The following is a 21,841-nucleotide window of genomic DNA, read 5'->3' as shown; positions in this document are numbered from 1 at the left end:
CTACTTCTGTGAAGCTCAGGTGTAATAGGTAAACCGCGATTTCACAAAATACTACAATGCTACAGTCAAACCCTGGTTCTCCTATGAAGCCCGACCCATGCATAGTATAAGGGGTTAAACAATTGCAGGTCCAAGTCCCCTATGAATGCTAAAAGATAAAGTACAGAATTTTAAAAAAATATTTCCACAATTGGATGTTTAAAATAATGTTCCTGTGCTGAGATAATCTCAGAAATGTGTACTGTGTTATGGTCGTGTCTGACCATAAAGGGACATGGTCTGATCATACCACATCTCCTGGACGGGGAGAAGAAAAAGAGTATACAGACATTACAGCCGGGAATCACAGCTGATGCTTTCTGTGAGGTAAAACATCTCACTGTTTTTCAATGTTTTACCTCACAGAGAGCAGCAGTTGTACACCCTTGTAGTGATGGCCTTTCTATTTGTCTGATCTGCGCCCATCATCCTAAGGCTGTTAATAATTACTGCTGGATCCTCCCTGACCTTTATATTTGCGGCTTTTGTCCTGGGAGAGACGTGTGTGGTAAATATTAGGTTAGCGTTCCCCATAGAAAAGTCTCCTTGTTGCGGCTGGTGGGCTCTCGTGAATTGGCCTTTTTATGCACTTTATTTTATAAGTATCTGTGTGTATGATATGTATGATATATATCTATTAGTGATGAGCGAGTATGTTCGGTTAAACCTTTCGGCGAGTATACTCAGGCGAGTACCGAGTATCTTCAGCGTACTCGGTGTTATGTTTGAATCGCTCCCGTGTGCACGATTTGCGACTGTTTGACAGCTTTAATACATGTGAGGAATGCTTGTTTCTTTCGCATTCCTCACATGTATTAAAGCTGTCAAACAGTTGCAAATCGTGCACACGGGAGTGATTCAGACATATCACCGAGTACGATGAAGATACTCAGAGCTCGCCCGAGCATACTCGCCGAAAAGGTTAACCGAAAAAACTCGCTCATCACTAATATCTATGTATGACGATCTAATCCAGCTATGTTCAAGTATATATTATGTATCTACCCGTATGTATGACTGTATTGTTTTGTATCTTTTAGATATAAGCGAATCTTTTGAGGTTCAATTTCGGCAGAGAAATTTAATTTGCATCAAAAGTCATTCGATTCAAACTGGATATTCCTATTAATGCTCTGGGGTCTCTTCAGAGCATGATAACTGCAAAAGGAAGAAATAAAATTGCTGATACTCACTCGTCATGCCACTGCCACCACCACCACCACCAAACAGCCAGTCGGCAGTGGCCCCTGCTGCACCTCATCTTTATCCTTTAGTTGGGGTCCGTAGGTCTCAGATGTCCTGACACATGATGTTCTGGTACTACATGGCATCACTACGAGCACTGAGACGTCTGAGGTCTAACAGACACCATTATTTATGGATGAGTGCGCCAGTATTTATGTGTATGATATGTGCCCATGTGTGATCATATAACATGTGTCTACTTATGAGGGTATGATATATATGGGAATATTACAGTACGTGCCTACAGGCAGTGTCGGACTGGGGAGCCAAGGGCCCACCAGTAACTAATGCTAGGCTCCCACTTTTTTTCAGCTACATGTAAATGTGACATTATCCTCAATCACAAATTTATATAACAATGAACTGGGTAGATTATTAAATTAATAAGATGCCACCTTAGTCTGTACATAGTGATTCACGTACATGGTGCCAAGAACTGCTGACATAAGAGGTTGGTGGCCCACCAGAGGATTCTCCTGTTCTCCAGTGGGCCAGTCCAAGCCTGCCTACAGGTGTCCTGTTTTCCATGAGTAGAGAAATATATTATGCACTCAGTGTTGATGAGGAGGTGCAGGTTCAACTGGGAGACCCAAGTAGTAGACTTGTAGATAATCACCATCACCGGAAGCGGTGGAGCTCGAGTAACGCTGATATCCCACTCCACCACATTCCAGGATGCAGCGATAAATTTGGAAAAGACCCAGAACGGGTCGAAACATCAAACTTCTAGCACTACTTTTCTCTGTTCTGTCCCCTTATCCAGTACAATGGGGAAATATTGTGGAGATAAACCGGTATCGAACTGAAATCCTTCGTGTGAGTGCGGTTGATTTTCTACAAGTCTGTTTTCCATTGTACAGTCAGTCATCGTTCGCTGGGACCACGCTCTCTGTGTTAGGTGTGGTCTGCTATAACACGTTCACACTAATTGTATCCTTGGACTCTGAACTGAGATAAGAGGGTGCAGATGAGAAGAAGCAATAAACCACCAATAGGAGCGACTATCGAGAAATACTCAGATACAAAGTTCTCCTAGAAGACGCTAATGTCCATCGCATCCTAAACCTCCATTATTTCACCTCTGCTTCTTCTATAACTCTGCTCCTGTGATAAGATTTCTACTAAGTATAGATCCCGATGGTTTTGGAGGTAAACATTTATTCACATTTCCATGATTAATGTTGTTGTTGGAGCAATTCTAACTCCAGTTTAAAAGTTTATGGTCTTGAGATCCAAGAAAATGTACAGATGTGACTTCCAAGATCCTCCACTCAAGGAATGAAGATCTCGTTCATTTATACCCTTGATGAATATAGACGATCCACACATAAATTTAGGCGTTTATTACATAATAGCAAATATCAGAATACATAGCTTCATGAAAAAGAGTGAAAAACAGATGATAAGCGCTCCAACAAGGATAAGAATCACCATAAAATGATAAAATGAAGCTAGGTAGGGATTAACTTGGCCGATATAGTAATATAAGCCTGGCCAACTGTAGCCTGATGGGGACTTATACATTTTTTTCTTGGAAATACTTCTTTATTCCAACAATGTAAATGTGTCAAGTTCTAAATTACCATAAATAATAAGGAAAAATAAAACTTGATCAAAAAGATAAAAAAAATGTAAGAAAAATAAATGGGGGGTGTGAATCCGATCATAGAGGTCATATCCTCATATCATTTATCGGGACCGGAAGTCGTAGAGAAGGACACCTCCATCTGCCTTTATTACATTGTCCCTGCTTTCTTCATAAGAAAACTCAGCCATTCCTGACGTTGTTTTTGGAAATCTGATACATTTTTTATATGGAAATCGACAGATTCCAGGATTTCGTAGAGAATCTTGAGGATTCTGCGGTGCTTATTCGGGAGAGACAAACAATCAGAGAGGATGTAGTTTTCTAAGCAGTGAACATTCTCCATTCCCATTCCAAAAAATGTGTCCTTCAGGGCAGATTTCTCCATGATGCTTCTGGTTAGGACAACGATGGGCAGGATTCCTGGCAATATTAAGCAAAAGATTATTACTACAGCTATGGTTAACGTATCACAGGGACACCGATTCCAGCAACACCGGCCAACAACCTAATGTATAAGGGAGGCTCTCAACTCTAAACTGAAGATGTCAGGGGAAATAAGGATTGAATAGTTTTAATCCAAATGCCCAATCCTTTAGAGAATCTGCCAAATGAGTCTTGGGGAGAAAGAGGAGTCTGGAGGGAACAAAGGTGTCTTGAGGAAGACAAGAATCTGGAGGAAATAGCCAATATGAAAGACAGAGTAGTCTGGAGGAGACAAAGTCGTCTAAAGGAGGAAAGAGCAGTCTGGAGGGGTGACAGAAGAGTCTGGATGGAAGGTACATGGGTATGGAGATGACAGATCAGTCTGGAGAGGACAGAGGAGTCTAAAGGACTGAGAAAGGAATAGTAAAGATGGTTGAAGGAAACAGATGGACCTGGAGTGGAACAATGTGTCTGGAGTAGATAGTGTAGTCTGTCAAGAGCAAAAAAAAGTCTGAGAAAGACAGATAAGAAAAACCTACAAAAGACAAAAAATATATCTCATACCATACCATCATTATATATAAATGTAAAGCAAAGTTGCATATGAAATATAGGGTACTTAGTGAACTATTTTTGATCAAAAAAAGTAAACAAGCCGTCCCACCAGCGACAAGGTGACCCTAAATTGGGACGGTCCTACACTGTCTATATTAAAACCTTACTGTATATCAAAGTTGAAGTAATGCATATGAAAGGGTAGACAAATAGAACCGGGTCCCAATATCAGACCACCTAAGCCCGTGGTAAGCTACATATATGCTAACCAGCTCAACAAGGGGGATGCCACACCCCTAATTTGCACAGAATGCAAACAAGACAAAAAACCAAGCAACGGTCCTATAGACAGTGTAGGACCGTCCCAATTTAGGGTCACCTTGTCGCTGGTGGGACGGCTTGTATACTTTTTTTGATCGAAAATAGTTCACTAAGTACCCTATATTTCATATGCAACTTTGCTTTACATTTATATATAATGATGGTAGGATATGAGATATATTTTTTGTCTTTTGTAGGTTTGCATCTTTTTGCTAGTGTGAACATGCTCCTATTTCTTGCATGTGTACCATCTTAGACCTCAGTTCACATTGCTTGGAAGACAGATAAGGTCTGGAAAAAGAGAAATTAGTCAGGAGGAGAAAAGGGGGTTTGCAGAGACACACAGTAGTCTGGAAGGGTGAAAAAAAGAGTCTGGAGGTGCACAAGAGTCTGGAGAGAGGGGACAGAGGAGACTGGAAGAGACAGAGAAATCAATAGAGAGCAGAGAGGTCTAGTGAGAGGGTACAGAGGGATATGGAGGAGACAGGGATGTCTAGAAAGAATAGAAGAGCATATAGCGGACAGGGGAATTCTGGATGAGGACAACGGAGTATGGAAGCAATGGAGATGTCTACATGGGACAGAAAAGTAGGAGAGGATTGAGGGAACAAAGGAATCTGTGGTAGACAGAAGAGGTATGACAGAGTAGACAGATGTTTTGAGGGAGACTGAGGTGTCTACCTGGAAAAGAGAAGTCTAGAAGAGGCAGATTGTGTTTGGGGCAGGAAAAATGAGTCTAAAGGAGGATGATAATCACCGGAGGAGGACAAAAGAGTCTGGAGGCAGACAGAGGGGTTTGAAGGCTATAAAGGAATCTGGAGGGGTGACAAAGGAGTCTGATGGTGAACACAAGCATCAAGAGGGAGGAGTGTGGAGGAGGAAAAGACTGTAGAGAGAAGATACAGAGTGGTTTGGAAGAGATAGAGAACACTGAAAGAGACAGAGGAATCCAGAGGACACAAGGGTTTGGATGGTAAAGAGGTGTGTGGAGTAGACAGAGGTGTCTGGCAGGGACAGAGAAGTCTGGAAGAGATAAATGGAACAGTGCAGAGGAAGGATACCGAGGGGTAAGGAGAAGGAAGAGGAGCCTGTATGGAACAAAGGTGTCTATCTGGGAGGAGAACTGAGGTCTGTGATATACTGTAACCTAATAATTACCTGTGAGTTTTTGGGCTTGTTTCAGGAATTCTCTGATGTTTCTGTAATACTCATCACTCAGGTTTTGTTGTGAACTGTATTGAAAAATGGACAAAATTTTACAAAATTTTACCATCAATGAATAAATGGTGATTTCCAGCAAAAGAGGCTTTTTATGACAAAACTTATGATGTATCATCCAATTAATTGTTAACAAAGTGTGAAGCCTCACACAAAGAACGAGGATTGGATCGCAAAATTTGTAAGGCACCAAAGGGAGAACTTTATCAAAAACTTTCATACTCTAGTCTTGTTTCGATTCCCATTGGAGTTAGACGCACCAATTATTGATGGCAGGTAACTCTTAACACATTGCTGCCCCTTTGGGCTGTCCATGCGCCACCATTAAGCATCAGTTTCTCGTGTAGATGGTAGTGAATCTGTTGAACAGTGTTTGCCCTCACCCCTTCCACTAGCCACAACTTTTTTCATTCCTTTTTTCAAGTGAAATTTAAATAAAAAAATGAATTCCCTCCCACGTCTCAAGTGTTTAATTTACAACCAGACTTTCTGTAGGTCACGAGGCCATCACCCTCCACCCTCTTCTCTTTCTAGCTCTTTTTACTTCTACTTCTATATCTTTTTCTTTCCTCTCCTTTATCTCCCTATTTTACTTATTTTCTCCTTTCTTTTCCTTGGTTTTTTCTTCCCCTCAATTCCTTTCTTTGATCAACTTGATCTTTTTTTCCTTTTCAATAGAGCTGAGTAAAAACCTTCGTAGGACCCTGGTCCAGCAGCCACCAGTAGCCACGTCAGTAATCCATGGCCAACAGGACTGAGTCCTACAAAACTTCTGCTACCTGTGACATCCCTGACAACTCTTCTGATTAATAGGTTATCATGATGTCATGCGTGACCTGTGCCGTAACGTAATAGGGCTATTATAGTCTACTGATCAGGAGAGGCATTGAGGAGGTCACAAAAAAATGGAGGTTCGCAATGCTCTGGCCGAGTGCCATGGACTACTAAAATGGCCACTAGACCTGGATACTTCCAATATTATTACCCAACTCTACATTTCACTGATACCTGTAAACCAGGACCGGCACAATCACATCAGTGGAGCCCTCTGTGATTCTTTTTGTCACCAGTTTGAAACGATCATTTTGGCTTCTATCCCAGGACACAACTTCATTCAGAGGCACACAATTACCTTAAAATAAGAAAATAATCAGCTAATTTTACACTGTAGAAATAAATATAAGGGTTTTTTTTTTTAATAAGGAAAAGTCTACAAACCATGTTATATCCATCCAGTCGACAGTGTAAAGTAAATTTGACATTGTCTTGCAAAATGGTTCATTTGCCTTTTCTAACAGGCAGAATGGAACATTTTGGTTAAATTTGCATAATGGTTTATTTGCATATACTTACCCCATCCATTTATGTAAGTTGTAAGGATTTCACGCTCCTTTGGCAGCCGTTAACGTTCACACAGGCAATGTCTCTGGTCCAAATGAATTTTGCTTTCATAAAACTTCAATGGTTACAAAAACAAAACAGCCTCTTCTGGGCACAAAAATATAACAGAAAATAAACAGTTCCTGCCCCAGCCAATGTATGGCAGTTCGGACTCACTAGAACAGATTAAAGTCCACTCTGATTCTCTGGCAGAGATTAACCAATTCCACAAGGTCCTTCCCTCCTTCCACACATAGAATAGTGAATGAGCAACTCAGTTGCCTTTTAAACGGATTGTAAAGCCTGGCGTAGGAGCATATGGGAACAGCCAGTGCCACCCAGCTGTTTTGGCCATTCCTAAAACCCGGACCTAAAATCTGGGGTCATTAAAAAACCTGTCAGCAGTAACTATGCAGGAGCCTGCTTTTTTGGGCTCACATAACCGAGGTTAACCACCTTGGTGACACATATCTCCCATCCAGGATCTGTACAGCTGCCACCTTACAACGTGTAGCGGTTTATTTGGTTCATGTATGGAGACCTCTGAAAAGATGAGAGGTGGGAAAAGTTGGGCTTGTTTAGTTTAGAAAAAAGACACCTCAGAAGAGATCTCACTTACATATATAAATATATGTGTGGTCAATACAAAGGTCTAGCACATGACTTATTCCTTCCAAAGACCATACTAAGGACCAGGGGGCGCTCATTATGGGTAGAAGAAAGGCGATTCCAGCAGCTTTTTACTCTCTTACGTTTGCACGTTTGCACTTAAGTATTTGTTCACTCATTAATTATGTGATATTGTTAGTTTTTTTAAGGCATCCCTAATTGTTTTGTGCATATTCTACACTGACTTTACATCACATCACATGGTAATTTTTTTAACTGCTATTATAACGGAGAAATTTTTCGTTATCATATGGGTGGGCCGCTTTGGGTTTCTCCATAATTATTATACTATGAGAAGTTTGTGAACTTTTGTAAATGGTTTCATATGTATGTATATTATATATGTTATAAATGTTATTTTAAAAAAAAATAACATTTGCATTTTTGTATACTTTGGCTGCGTGCAGACCACAAGTTATGGGGCTCTTTCCTTTTCTTTATTACATATTACTATTTTGCCGCAATGTCCTGCTGCACCAAGTTCTGCATATTTTGCTCATTTGTGGAGCTCATCCTCCCTCCTTCTTTCAGGTAAAATCACATCTGTCAGAGGTTCTGGTTATGTGAATCATTACAAAATGTAAGCAAGATGCTGTATAGACAGAGATGGTGGTGTAAGGCTCAGGAGTGCTGGAGGCTGCGTGCATCATGTCACAGGCAGTTGGTAAACTCCACCCACTGTAAGGAGGAGCAGAGATGATTGGTTGTTAATAGCTGTGGATCATCAATAGCAGCTGCCTAGAGGAGTTTTGATCTTTATAGCAGGTTACACAGGGCTGAGAAGATCTTTGGGTTTTCAACCTGGGATTAATTCCTAGAATATTGCTAATTACAGCCTTGAAACATTTTGCCTGATATTGCAGATCAGAAAGTTACAACATACATGATATTTCATAAAGGCCGAGCGGTTCTTTAAATGTGATATATGGAACGTTTACATTTTTGGAAACATTTTGTTGTGTTTGAGTAGTAAGAAAACACTTACAAAGCTGAGCGTAAACTTCCCATTCTTGAGTGGAGTCCATCTTAGAAAGGCCCCTGTTGTCGACAATAGTAATGCTGTTGGTGAGCTTGTACACCCTCCGGTCCATGGTCTTCCCTCCCTGGGTTGTAGCCTCTCCAGCGTAGTCATGAAATCCATCACTGCTCAAGGTAAACAGGCAGGAATTTACGAAGGAAGACTTCCCGTGACCGGCAAAGCCAAAGAGCTGGACGAGAATACGACTGAAGGACCCTTGAGGTAACTGGTAACCCTGTATATACTGCGTCAGTTGTTTAATATTTCTTGGATCGGTCACTTTGAAGATCTTGGACTTTGCAGCTGATAAGAAATGGAAAATGAAAAATTAACAGGAAGAAAGTAAACTTCTTTGTGATATGAGATTACTTTAGGATGATTTAATTTAGAGCAGGTCGAATGAATGTGCCGCGTGTGAAATTCACCATCTACAGGGTGAAGAGGCAGAAGAAGATTTATGAGGGTTCAAAGGAACGGTTCCTCACCTGACATATCTTGGTCAGTCTTTAAGATGCCTTTTTCTATAGGTTCTAATAAGTTCAAAAAGTCTTGGAGGACGTCTGCAGCCTTTTAAAAATGAGAGGAAATGTTAGCTTAAATGTTACATGAATGAAAAACCTGAAAACATGAAATCTCCTTAAAGAAATGCACATCTCAAAACTGATTCATGCCTAGTGCAGGTTCTTCCTGGTGGAGCTGATTTATATCTAGTGCAGGGTCTGCAGGGGTGGAGCTTATTTATATTTAGTGAATGGTCAGCAGGGGGTGCTGATTTATATCTAGTCCAGTGTGGATCTGATTTCTACCTAGTGCAGAATCTGCCTGGTGGAGCTGATTTATACCTACTACAGGGTCTGCGGTGGTGGAGCTGATTTATACCTAGTGCAGGTTCTGCCTGGTGGAGCTGATTTGCATCTAGTGCAGGTTCTGCCTGGTGGAGCTGATTTATACCTAGTGCAGGGTCTGCCTGGTGGAGCTGATTTGCATCTAGTGCAGGTTCTGCCTGGTGGAGCTGATTTATATCTAGTGCAGGTTCTGCCTGGTGGAGCTGATTTATACCTAGTGAAGGGTCTGCCTGGTGGAGCTGATTTATATCTAGTGCAGGTTCTGCCTGGTGGAGCTGATTTATACCTAGTGCAGGTTCTGCCTGGTGGAGATGATTTATATCTAGTGCAGGGTCTGCCTGGTGAAGCTGATTTCTACCTAGTGCAGGATCTGCCTGGTGGAGATGATTAATATCTAGTGCAGGTTCTGCCTGGTGGAGCTGATTTATATCTAGTGCAGGTTCTGCCTGGTGGAGATGATTTATACGTAGTGCAGGGTCTGCCTGGTGGAGCTGATTTATATCTAGTAAGGTTCTGCCTGGTGGAGCTGATTTATATCTAGTGAAGGTTCTGCCTGGTGGAGCTGATTTATATCTAGTGCAGGTTCAACCTGGTGGAGCTGATTTATATCTAGTGCAGGTTCTGCCTGGTGGAGCTGATTTATATCTAGTGCAGGTTCTGCCTGGTGGAGCTGATTTATATCTAGTGCAGGTTCTGCCTGGTGGAGCTGATTTATATCTAGTGCAGGTTCTGCCTGGTGGAGATGATTTATATCTAGTGCAGGTTCTGCCTGGTGGAGCTGATTTATATCTAGTGAAGGTTCTGCCTGGTGGAGCTAATTTATATCTAGTGCAGGTTCTGCCTGGCGGAGCTGATTTATACCTAGTGCAGGTTCTGCCTGGTGGAGATGATTTATATCTAGTGCAGGTTCTGCCTGGTGGAGATGATTTATACGTAGTGCAGGGTCTGCCTGGTGGAGCTGATTTATATCTAGTAAGGTTCTGCCTGGTGGAGCTGATTTATATCTAGTGAAGGTTCTGCCTGGTGGAGCTGATTTATATCTAGTGCAGGTTCAACCTGGTGGAGCTGATTTATATCTAGTGCAGGTTCTGCCTGGTGGAGCTGATTTATATCTAGTGCAGGTTCTGCCTGGTGGAGCTGATTTATATCTAGTGCAGCTTCTGCCTGGTGGAGCTGATTTATATCTAGTGCAGGGTCTGCCTGGTGGAGATGATTTATATCTAGTGCAGGTTCTGCCTGGTGCTGATTTATATCTAGTGAAGGTTCTGCCTGGTGGAGCTGATTTTTATCTAGTGCAGGTTCTGCCTGGCGGAGCTGATTTATACCTAGTGCAGGTTCTGCCTGGTGGAGCTGATTTATATCTAGTGCAGGTTCTGCCTGGTGGAGCTGATTTATATCTAGTGCAGGTTCTGCCTGGTAGAGATGATTTATATCTAGTGCAGGTTCTGCCTGGTGGTGCTGATTTATATCTAGTGCAGGTTCTGCCTGGTGGAGCGGATTTATACGTAGTGCAGGTTCTGACTGGTGGAGCTGATTTATATTTAGTGCAGGTTCTGCCTGGTGGAGCTGATTTATATCTAGTGCAGGTTTTGCCTGGTGGAGCTGATTTATATCTAGTGCAGGTTCTGCCTGGTGGAGCTGATTTGTATCTACTGCAGGATCTGCCTGGTGGAGCTGATTTATATCTAGTGCAGGTTCTGCCTGGTGGAGCTGATTTATATCTAGTGCAGGTTCTGCCTGGTGGAGCTGATTTATATCTAGTGCAGGTTCAGCCTGGTGGAGCTGATTTATATCTATTGCAGGTTCTGCCTGTTGGAGCTGATTTATATCTAGTGCAGGTTCTGCCTGGTGGAGCTGATCTATATCTAGTACAGGTTCTGCCTGTTGGAGCTGATTTATATCTACTGCAGGTTCTGCCTGGTGGAGCTAATTTATATCTAGTGCAGGTTCTGCCTGGTGGAGCTGATTTATATCTAGTGCAGGTTCTGCCTGGTGGAGCTGATTTATATCTAGTGCAGGTTCTGCCTGGTGGAGCTGATTTATATCTAGTGCAGGTTCTGCCTGTTGGAGCTGATTTATATCTAGTGCAGGTTCTACCTGGTTTAGCTGATTTATATCTAGTGCAGGTTTTCCCTGGTGGAGTTGATTTATACCTAGTGCAGGTTCTGCCTGGTGGAGCTGATTTATATCTAGTGCAGGGTCTGCCTGGTGGAGCTGATTTCTACCTAGTGCAGTGTCTGCCTGGTGGAGCTGATCTATATCTAGTGCAGGTTCTGCCTGGTGGAGATGATTTATACCTAGTGCAGGTTCTGCCTGGTGGAGCTGATTTATACCTAGTGCAGGTTCTGCCTGGTGGAGCTGATTTATATCTAGTGCAGGGTCTGCCTGGTGGAGCTGATTTCTACCTAGTGCAGTGTCTGCCTGGTGGAGCTGATTTATATCTAGTGCAGGTTCTGCCTGGTGGAGATGATTTATACCTAGTGCAGGTTCTGCCTGGTGGAGCTGATTTATATCTAGTGAAGGTTCTGCCTGGAGGAGCTGATTTATATCTAGTGCAGGTTCTGCCTGGTGGAGCTGATTTATATCTAGTGCAGGTTCTGCCTGGTGGAGCTGATTTATATCTAGTGCAGGTTCTGCCTGGTGGAGCTGATTTATATCTAGTGCAGGTTCTGCCTGGTGGAGATGATTTATACCTAGTGCAGGTTCTGCCTGGTGGAGCTGATTTATATCTAGTGCAGGTTCTGCCTGGTGGAGCTGATTTATATCTAGTGCAGAGTCTGCCTGGTGGAGCTGATTTCTACCTAGTGCAGGTTCTGCATGGTGGAGATGATGTACAGTACAGACCAATAGTTTGGACACACCTTCTCATTTAAAGATTTTTCTGTATTTTCATGACTATGAAAATTGTACATTCACACTGAAGGCATCAAAACTATGAATTAACACATGTGGAATTATATACTTAACAAAAAAAGTGTGAAACAACTGAAAATATGTATTTTATTCTAGGTTCTTCAAAGTAGCCACCTTTTGCTTTGATGACTGCTTTGCACACTATTGGCATTCTCTTGATGAGCTTCAAGAGGTAGTCACCGGAAATGGTCTTCCAACAATCTTGAAGGAGTTCCCAAAGATGCTTAGCACTTGTTGGCCCTTTTACCTTCACTCTGCGGTCCAGCTCACCCCAAACCATCTCGATTGGGTTCAGGTCTGGTGACTGTGGAGGCCAGGTCATCTGGCGTAGCACCTCATCACTCTCCCTCTTGGTCAAATAGCCCTTACACAGCCTGGAGGTGTGTTTGGGGTCATTGTCCTGTTGAAAAATAAATGATGGTCCAACTAAACACATACCGGATGGAACAGCATGCCGCTGCAAGATGCTGTGATAGCCACGCAGGTTCAGTATGCCTTCAATTTTGAATAAATCCACAACAGTGTCACCAGCAAAGCACCCCCACACCATCACACCTCCTCCTCCACGCTTCACGGTGGGAACCAGTCATGTAGAGTCCATCCGTTCACCTTTTCTGCGTCGCACAAAGACATGGTGGTTGAAACCAAAGATCTCAAATTTGGACTCATCAGACCAAAGCACAGATTTCCACTAGTCTAATGTCCATTCCTTGTGTTCTTTAGCCCAAACAAGTCTCTTCTGCTTGTTGCCTGTCCTTAGCAGTGGTTTCCTAGCAGCTATTTTACCATGAAGGCCTGCTGCACAAAGTCTCCTCTTAACAGTTGTTGTAGAGATGTGTCTGCTGCTAGAACTCTGTGTGGCATTGACCTGGTCTCTAATCTGAGCTGCTGTTAACCTACGATTTCTGAGGCTGGTGACTCGGATAAACTTATCCTCAGAAGCAGAGGTGACTCTTGGTCTTCCTTTCCTGTGGCGGTCCTCATGTGAGCCAGTTTCTTTGTAGCGCTTGATGGCTTTTGCAACTGCACTTGGGGACACTTTCAAAGTTTTCCCTATTTTCCGCACTGACTGGCCTTCATTTCTTAAACTAATGATGGGCACTCGTTTTTCTTTACTTAGCTGCTTTTTTCTTGCCATAATACAAATTCTAACAGTCTATTCAGTAGGACTATCAGCTGTGTATCCACCAGACTTCTGCACAACACAACTGATGGTCCCAACCCCATTTATAAGGCAAGAAATCCTACTTATTAAACCTGACAGGGCACACCTGTGAAGTGAAAACCATTTTCAGTGACTACCTCTTGAAGCTCATCAAGAGAATGCCAATAGTGTGCAAAGCAGTCATCAAAGCAAAAGGTGGCTACTTTGAAGAACCTAGAATATAAGACATATTTTCAGTTGTTTCACACTTCTTTGTTAAGTATATAATTCCACATGTGTGAATTCATAGTTTTGATGCCTTCAGTGTGAATGTACAATTTTCATAGTCATGAAAATACAGAAAAATCTTTAAATGAGAAGGTGTGTCCAAACTTTTGGTCTGTACAGTATATCTAGTGCAGGGTCTGCCTGGTGGAGCTGATTTCTACCTAGTGCAGATTCTGCCTGGTGGAGATGATTTATATCTAGTGCAGGGTCTGCCTGGTGGAGCTGATTTATATCTAGTGCAGATTCTGCCTGGTGGAGATGATTTATATCTAGTGCAGGGTCTGCCTGGTGGAGCTGTTTTCTACCTAGTGCAGAATCTGGAGGGTGGAGCTGATTTATACCTAGTGCAGGGTAAGCTGGTAAAGTTGATTTATAGCTAATGCACCATCTGCAGGGGTGGAGCTGATGTATACCTAGTGCCGGAGTGGAACGTATTTATACCTATTGCAGGGTTTGCAGGGGTGGAGCTGATTTATACCTAGTGCAGGGGTGGAGCTGATTTGTACCTAGTGCAGGGTCTGCAGGAGTGGAGCTGATTTATATCTATTGCTGTGTGGAGCTGATCCACACCTGGTGTAAGGTCTGTGAGGGTGGAAAAGGGTCTGTGCGTCCTTCTCCCCTTCAGGCTCTTACTTGTCAATATACAATATATCAGCTTTGTTTGAAGTGTTCCTTTTGGCCTTCTACTCTACAAAGCCTTCATATAAAGCAAATATTCCATACAATATATTTTATGACACATAAATATCACATTGGAATTAAATATGTCTATATTTGCATGGGAACCGTATAAGCACAGAGAGAATATATAAACCCCATATAGAGTTGAATGGACGCCTTGACCTCCATGCTGGAAATCTGTAATAATAACCACCAAGCCACCATGCTATTCTCTGGAGGCATTCATGGAAAAGAGAAGAAATAATATTTAAAGACAAGCCAGGAGGACCCTCGGTTGTACCTTGATCCCTTTGTCTTGCTCCTGGTTATACTCCTCTAAAATCTCGGTCTTGTCATTAATAAATGCCTTGTGTCCTCCGGGGACGTGATATTTGTTCTTCTTCAGATTTTGGTCTAGCTTACTCTTTATCCGTCTCAGGATATCGTTACATCTGTGCACAGAAGACTCCTCACACATTTTCAAGGTTTCATCTTTTCTCTTCAGTAAATCATCCTGGTCACAAAAAAAAGCAAAAACATTTCACTTATGTGTCCACTGTTAGACAATGCCTTCTGAATCATCCCAAGGTTCATAATGTGACATAACAATGTGACGTGATTGCGAGAGGACACAGTGCCGACATCGGAGGAACGGTGCTCTTCTGGGAGGTCAATAAGCTTTTTTATATTTTCTGATGCACCTTGCGGCAATCCAGAGGGAATGTAGAATAGTCAACACCACCTTTACTTCATCGTTGTATCAGATATAATATGCCAAGTTTATTATAGCATAAAACATGGAACCCATGAGAAAATTGACAATTTATTAGGATTTATACGCAGCTAAGATTGTGCTGCTGGAAGACGTGCTGGAGCTATCTATTCTGAGATCTTTATCCAGGTTCATGTGGGCTTTGACTTCCATCTACTTCGATTACCAAGGATTCTCCTTCAAAGGTAGTTATACCTGACAATGTCCCCGCTTTGTCAGATTCTCCCTTTTGGGCAATCATGGTCGATTGTGAAAGTTATTGGAACGTTGGATGAAGGGCATCCCACAACGGGTGCAGGGTCTGTATTGGAGAAGAGAGGTACACTTTGCTTTATTCATGTACCACCGAAGCAACGTTAACTTTGGAGAAGCCCAATAACTTTTTTTGTACAGCTGGCCACCAACACTTAGGGTTAGGGAAGTCTCAACAACAATGTAGGAATAACAAAAAATCTCACGTGCCGTCAAGAATACAGTTAGGTACCAATGAATAAGGATGGTTCTCTACCTCGAGATCATGCAAATATTCCTCCTGGCTCTTTTCGTGTCTTAGATACAACTTTTTAAATTCTTGCGTGGCCTCTTCGACTGCGGCTTCATGGAGCTGCTGGAATTCTGGTTGGCTGTTCACATGTTGGGAAGATATCTTGTCCTCATAAACCTTAATAGAACTGTTCATAACTTTTATATTTTCATGAGTAAACATGTCTGAAACAGAACTTTCTAAAAAAACGCTATCAGGTCTTGTAACAACATTAATGTATGACTGAAGAAGGTATGCGAATCCTGTAAGGAAAAGAGAGGACAATACGTATTACACATACAAGTCAATGTCAATGTTCTCAACGTAGCGTAAAGTAGAACATTGATATTTATGGCTCTTTTATAACTTAAATACAATGTCACCTAACAAAATGGTTGCACAGTGTCACGGGTGTGTCAGAGGTGACAGTCGCCCTGCAATGGTTTGCAGGAGATCTCCACATTTGGCAATGCAGACAGCTGCCTAGATAGGAGCCTGTGTTTAGGACCTCCCTTTAATCTGGGTGTATATATACCTGGTGTGTCTAGGTGGGCTTCGCCGGTTATACTCCTTCCTACTTGGAACTTGGCTGAAGTAGCATCACGTCCTCTTTGGAGTCTTGAGGCCGTGTGCCCTGTTGGAGTTTCTTCTAAAGCTAAGTGGTAATTCCCCTGTGTTGTTTTCTCCTTTTGTCTTTAGAGTGCTAGCGGAGGTTGACTAGTGCTCATCTCCTTCTACCCCCACTTGTAGCCTTACGCCAGGGATAGTAGGGCGAGGCATGTGATTTGCGACAGCTGCGGAGACTGTATAGGGATGGTAGGGAAATACAGGCTGACGCTAGTCCAGTTTAGGAGGTCACCACTTCCCCTTTCCCTAGTGTGTGGGCTCCCTTCACCTTTCCCCCCTGTATTGCACTCACACCTGGCGTGACACACAGAGAACATTTTTAATGGAGCTCGCTGGGATCACAGTACAGATCTATATATGGTCAAAGTACTTGGGTCTCGAATTCTACTAAATCAGGAGAATCATCTTCTTCTCCACTTTGGTTTAACCACAATGGACAAAATATTTAGTAACTGAAACAACCAACATGGGACAAAATCGATCTACAAGCAATGACCCCATTATTACCGATGACCAACGATTTATTTTTGCATCTATCAATCACCCCATGATCGAGACATCAGACTCACTTGATCCGGTGAGGGCAATTCCTCCTTTTAGTCTTTTCTCTGGAACTTCCTCTAAAATAAATTGACAGAAATTTTTGGTCTGTTCTATAAATTCTGATTGAAGCTTCGTCTCAGAGACTTGGTCTATTGAGCTCAGAATCTCTTTGTCTGATGATGGAAAATCAAAAACAAAGCACTTTCTCTTGGGAAAAAAATTTTGAATTGTTTTTCGTGCTTTATTTTGGTCCTGTGTCCTTGGAGTTTTTACAGCTGAAATAAAAGAAGTTGAAATCAATGGTAAGAACAAAGGAATTTCATACACAGCCAATGTCCTTTCTGAAAGCATAGTAGTCCAATAGGGTCTAAAACTGGAGTGACCAAAGAGGAGAACCGTCATCCACACCATTCTACAGATGGTCAGGAGAATTGGGGTAGGAAATATATTGTTGATTCTTGTTGATGGAGATAAGGGAATCAATTTGCTACAATTTGAATTTGTGTCAAATTGTTAGAAATTCACTAAATCCAACAAATGCAAACAATATGCAATTTTCTTTGGGCAAATTTCTTGACATGATCACCATAATTTTATATAGTGACACTGCACCAGCCAGAAAAGGCTCAAATGACTTCAGGTACATGGGCTTTTCCATAATATCTTCCAGTTATATTACATGTTACAGCACAGCTAATTATCGGGGACTATCATAGCCTGTATAAAAGCAGAGGCAGGGAGTGCAGGAGCCATTTTGTGGTGAATCTGAAGCTCACAGCTTAGCCATAAAGATAGGGAGAGAAAGCCGTAAAACCCAGAAGAAACTGTACAGATAGTGTGTGACATCACAGCAGTGACGAAAAGTAGTGTGTGAGAAAAAGAGAATAGTGTCATACTCGTGTTTCTGGGGGCTTTTGATTACTTTTGCATTACAGAGAATCGAAAATCAAATTTCCAGGCAAAATTTGATGAAACCACCAAATTGATTAGATTCGCTCATCACTAGTAGCTGGGTAATAGGTCAGTGGTTTGACATACGAGTTATTTCCCGCAGAGAGTTTTCCAGGTATTCATCAGCAGTGACTGTTTGACCCTTGATCTCTAGTTTTAGGGTGGCATCCCGCAGGGCCCAAATTAAATGTGGTCTCATGTGATCCTCGCTGTCTGTCTGTGAATGTTGTCCATCCTGTTTGGAAGCCTTCTCAGTGATGAGCCGGTGCGTTCCAGTCATGGAGCTGTGTGATTTTATTTTAAGGAGAATTTTAGTTTGAGATTATATGACATTTTGGAAAAATAAGAATGGAAAATATCTTCGAAGAATGGATTATGCCAGTCTCCTGGGCTGCTGTATAGACATAGATACTACATGTGCCAAAAACCATGTTTGGGAAAATGTATTTCTACACTTGATTCCTCAACTGCTCATTGACGTCATCTATTCCCCGGAGAGCAGCAGCCAAGGGCCACCATGGAGTACCAATATATACAGCAGTACCAGATTCACACCATCAGAGGTAATCGATAAGTTCAGATGGTCATATGTGATGTTCTCCAAGCAGAGCTCCTCCTGCCTTACCTTACACTGAAACACAGACCCATTGCTCTGCGTGCTATTGGGAGGTCCATGTTACATTACGCAGGTTGTATAAGGGGTATCAATGTCTTAGAATGTGGATTTCATCTCATTTTGCTTACATTGGAGCTTCACACCCATGACCCAGCCATCATGATACACCCCAAAGGATACTACAGTTTCTCCACAGCACTTTGGTCTATAGCAGTTTTGCTGTTATAGATGACGGCACTACTCATGAGCATGGCCAGCGACAGGATCATGCGGTCATTCTGCAGGTTGGCCTGAAATACATTGTGTCAATGATTATTCTGAAGATTCCAGAACAAGTTCCCAAGTTCCCTGGTAGAAGATGGTCCTGACTTACCTTCTCCACATCCCCGATACCTTCTGTGTCCAGCAGGATGAGGGTGCGACCACTTTTCTTAGGGTGAGAGACACAACGCATCCAGATGCCTTTGGTATTTGCACTTAATGTATGCCCCAAAGAGAAGCCACCTGTAGTTGGAGAAGGGTGAAAAAGAAGATCCAAGCTCTTCCTCCCTTCATTTTCTGTTTTTCTTTGATCCTTGTTATCTTATATTACTCTTAAAACTGATACATATATCTAAAATTAATCTACACTGTGTCCCAAGTGAAACGCCATGACATCCCGGTCCTGTACAAAACAGTGACTGCTTCTCATGATATATTATACCAAAGGGGTTCTACTTATCAGTGACTATTGGGGGACTCGGGACAATGTAGGACACATTAAACCTTTTTCCATGCACCATTGGAAAGTATTACATGAGGGCACCCATAGGCAATTATGTGTGGGGAACAGCCTGCATGGAGCGTTATATGGGGGCCAGTATCCTGCATGGAGCATTATACAGGGGCCAGTATCCTGCATGGAGCGTTATATGGGGGCCAGTATCCTGCATGGAGCGTTATATGGGGGCCAGTATTCTGTATGGAGCGTTATATGTGGGCCAGTATTCTGTACATGTAAAATTGCAATATGGCGGCTATTTAGCACATGAGCCATTTGGTTAGTTAGGGGATTTAATTTAGTGATTTCATGTGATCATTCTGATTTTCTTTCATTTATACATAGACCAAACAGACCCTATGTCTCAAACCTCCCCTTTCATGGTGGCCTTAGATATCGTCCATAACGCCTGACCTGTGATGTCCGTCCTCCTCTCACCTTCTGAGTCTCCTGAGAGTTTGTTCAGCAGGTAGGATTTTCCAGATCGGTATGGTCCAACAATGGACACCACGACTAGTGGTTGCAAAATGTTCTCTAGAACTTTCTTAGCTTCTTGATTTATAGAAAATTGCTTGTTTTCAGGATTCTCCACCAGACATATGGGTTTGGAAATCTTCTGGATATCAGACATGATGATCTGCAATTGTCGGGTTCAAACATTGATAAATATTACACTATAAAACTCATCATTCTTCAGTCTGATGCCAGAGTCCCAGGGATAATAGTGGAGGTGAGGATCAAATGAAATATTCTCTGGTTTAAGGATATGTGGTGGAAAACAGACCGGCCCCAAACATTGTTTAGTGTTTGCTACCCTTTGGGTCCTGCAGATCAGCTCCTATTCAAGAAAATGGGTGGTGGGGCCACAGAGTCTTCAGCTGATTTGTAGAGGAGCTTTATGTCGGACCCCAGTCTATTTCATACTAATGACTAATCTTACGATAGATCTTCAATGGCTCCTTCGAGGCCAACCCCTTTAATGGAAACCAGACAGTCCAGAGGGCGGTCCTTCCCAGAGATTGGTAGACTTCCCTGTGATTTGGACCACCTACTGGACTTCGAAGCATAGAAAGTGCAGGAATTGTGGTGAATACGGTATGTTATACTAAATCCTTTGCCACAAACCTATATATCAATCTACTCAGCTCAAAAGGATCTATAGTATAATGTTCACAATGTTCTACCCCCCAAACATACTGACAGCTCAGAATTAGGGACCTCGGACCTCACAGCAACCAATCAGAATCCAATATTCAGAATTCTGATAGGCGTCTAATATCTAAGACCTGATTATTGGTTATTGAGTGTGATCACGAAGCTTCTAGAGATCTGAAACAGGAAGAGTTGTTATGAGGAAGCGGACAGAGACGCTTTCCTAATATTGGAATTCAAACACTTTTGACTTTGTGTTTTTTTTTGGGACAAGACATTTTATCTTACTTTATCCCACTTTTTATCATTTACTGGGTCACTAAACCACTGAGCGTGCCATTTTGCAGCTTTAGTGGCCCAGCATGCTCATACCAAACAACAAGAATTGAGAATTTGTCAGTAAAATAGCTTCCAAGAGACGGGAGATAAGTCCGGGATTCTTTGTGGTGGGCATTGTTCAGTCGGAGCTGAGGGCTGGACATTGCTTCACTGCTCATACGTATGGATTTAAACTCTATCTGCTTAAACACATGCTGGAATTTAATGACCTAAAACCAAGAGACCGGTTCAGTCTAAAGAGAATCCATTTGTACTCAACCTCACGCCTCAACCGGGAAAGTACAACGGTGGAGAAAAATAAAGACGAGGACCCAACTCTTACCTGGAATCTTGCTACTGATATCGTTGGTAGAACTTCTGACTTTTAGACCTTGTTTGATGATATATCAAAAAAGTTATAATTGGAGAAGCTTGGTAACTCCTCTTACGGTAAAGACTCTAGAATAAAAAATTATTTTCTTAAGTGTTGATGGTTTATTTTTATCGATTAAATAAATGCAAAGTGAGTGAAGAAAAGAAAAGTATAAATTTCAACAGCTGCAGAATAGATTTAGAGCCGATCAGACGCCTCTCTGATGGTTTTATATGATGGCGAAGTATCTGACGAGTTCCTTCAAAAACTGTCTGCAAGTCTTCCTAGAAGAATCGATGCTCTGATGTCTTGAAGGCGACAGGCGGTCGCCAAATACTGATGGGATTTACTTTTCTTCATTCACTTTGTATTTCTTAATTGTTACAAACAAACTATTAACTCTTCTGTTTTTGAAAGCTTCACACTCTTCAGCATTTTTTTCCAAACCTGTCTAAAACTATTGCCCAGTCCTATATGTCACCAATATTTCCTGCTACATTTTGCTTATCGTACACGCTGGTATGTAAATGAACTAAATCTGCATCTTATTGTACCTTATAGACAGGAGAGCCCCATCACCGGCGCTTCAGCCCAGAGCAGAGACGAGGAAGCAGTTATTCCTCTGCTCTCCAGTTATTTAAGGGAAGACAAACAAAGTCCCTGCTGAGAATCCAAGTAAATTCTCACCGTCGTCACTCCAGGATTCCTCTTGCTTCCGGACTGAGCAGGGTTCCTTTCTAAGTTCATTCAGAGCATAGTAATAAACGCATTAAAATGAAGAATTGAGATGTTTCCTACTTGAATTCAAACTGAAAGTGAAAGGGAAGATCAGAGTTATAAAACTAACAAACATTAGTATCGGAGCAGAGGGTGAAGGTCATCAAGAGAATGCCAAGAGTG

At 42.1% G+C, this 21,841-nt stretch overlaps 1 protein-coding gene across 2 annotated transcripts; it reads right to left on the bottom strand.

Annotated features, from left to right (window-relative positions):
* Positions 1-2,612: 2,612 nt before the first annotated feature.
* LOC141162640 (guanylate-binding protein 5-like) lies at positions 2,613-21,765 on the bottom strand. 2 transcript variants are annotated; one of them, XM_073648933.1, is made up of 14 exons: positions 21,629-21,765; positions 20,912-21,027; positions 19,537-19,735; positions 18,712-18,842; positions 18,519-18,628; positions 17,810-18,006; positions 16,798-17,046; positions 15,587-15,864; positions 14,608-14,820; positions 8,942-9,023; positions 8,424-8,759; positions 6,398-6,521; positions 5,330-5,403; positions 2,613-3,292 (listed from the first exon to the last, which is right to left on the bottom strand). In XM_073648933.1, exons 3-14 carry the CDS (start codon positions 19,727-19,729, stop codon positions 3,021-3,023), a joined length of 2,259 nt encoding a protein of 752 aa, XP_073505034.1. In that variant the 5' UTR covers positions 19,730-19,735; positions 20,912-21,027; positions 21,629-21,765; the 3' UTR covers positions 2,613-3,020. The 2 variants fall into 2 exon arrangements, with proteins under 2 accessions (XP_073505034.1, XP_073505033.1); XM_073648932.1 differs by having other exon boundaries at positions 21,496-21,759.
* Positions 21,766-21,841: the final 76 nt, after the last annotated feature.

The sequence above is a fragment of the Phyllobates terribilis genome, unplaced genomic scaffold, assembly GCF_046119375.1.
Source record: "Phyllobates terribilis strain yellow unplaced genomic scaffold, ASM4611937v1 Scaffold_9__5_contigs__length_417890890, whole genome shotgun sequence".
NCBI classification, from domain to species: domain Eukaryota; kingdom Metazoa; phylum Chordata; class Amphibia; order Anura; family Dendrobatidae; genus Phyllobates; species Phyllobates terribilis.
This window is presented reverse-complemented; position numbering and strand designations above follow the sequence as displayed.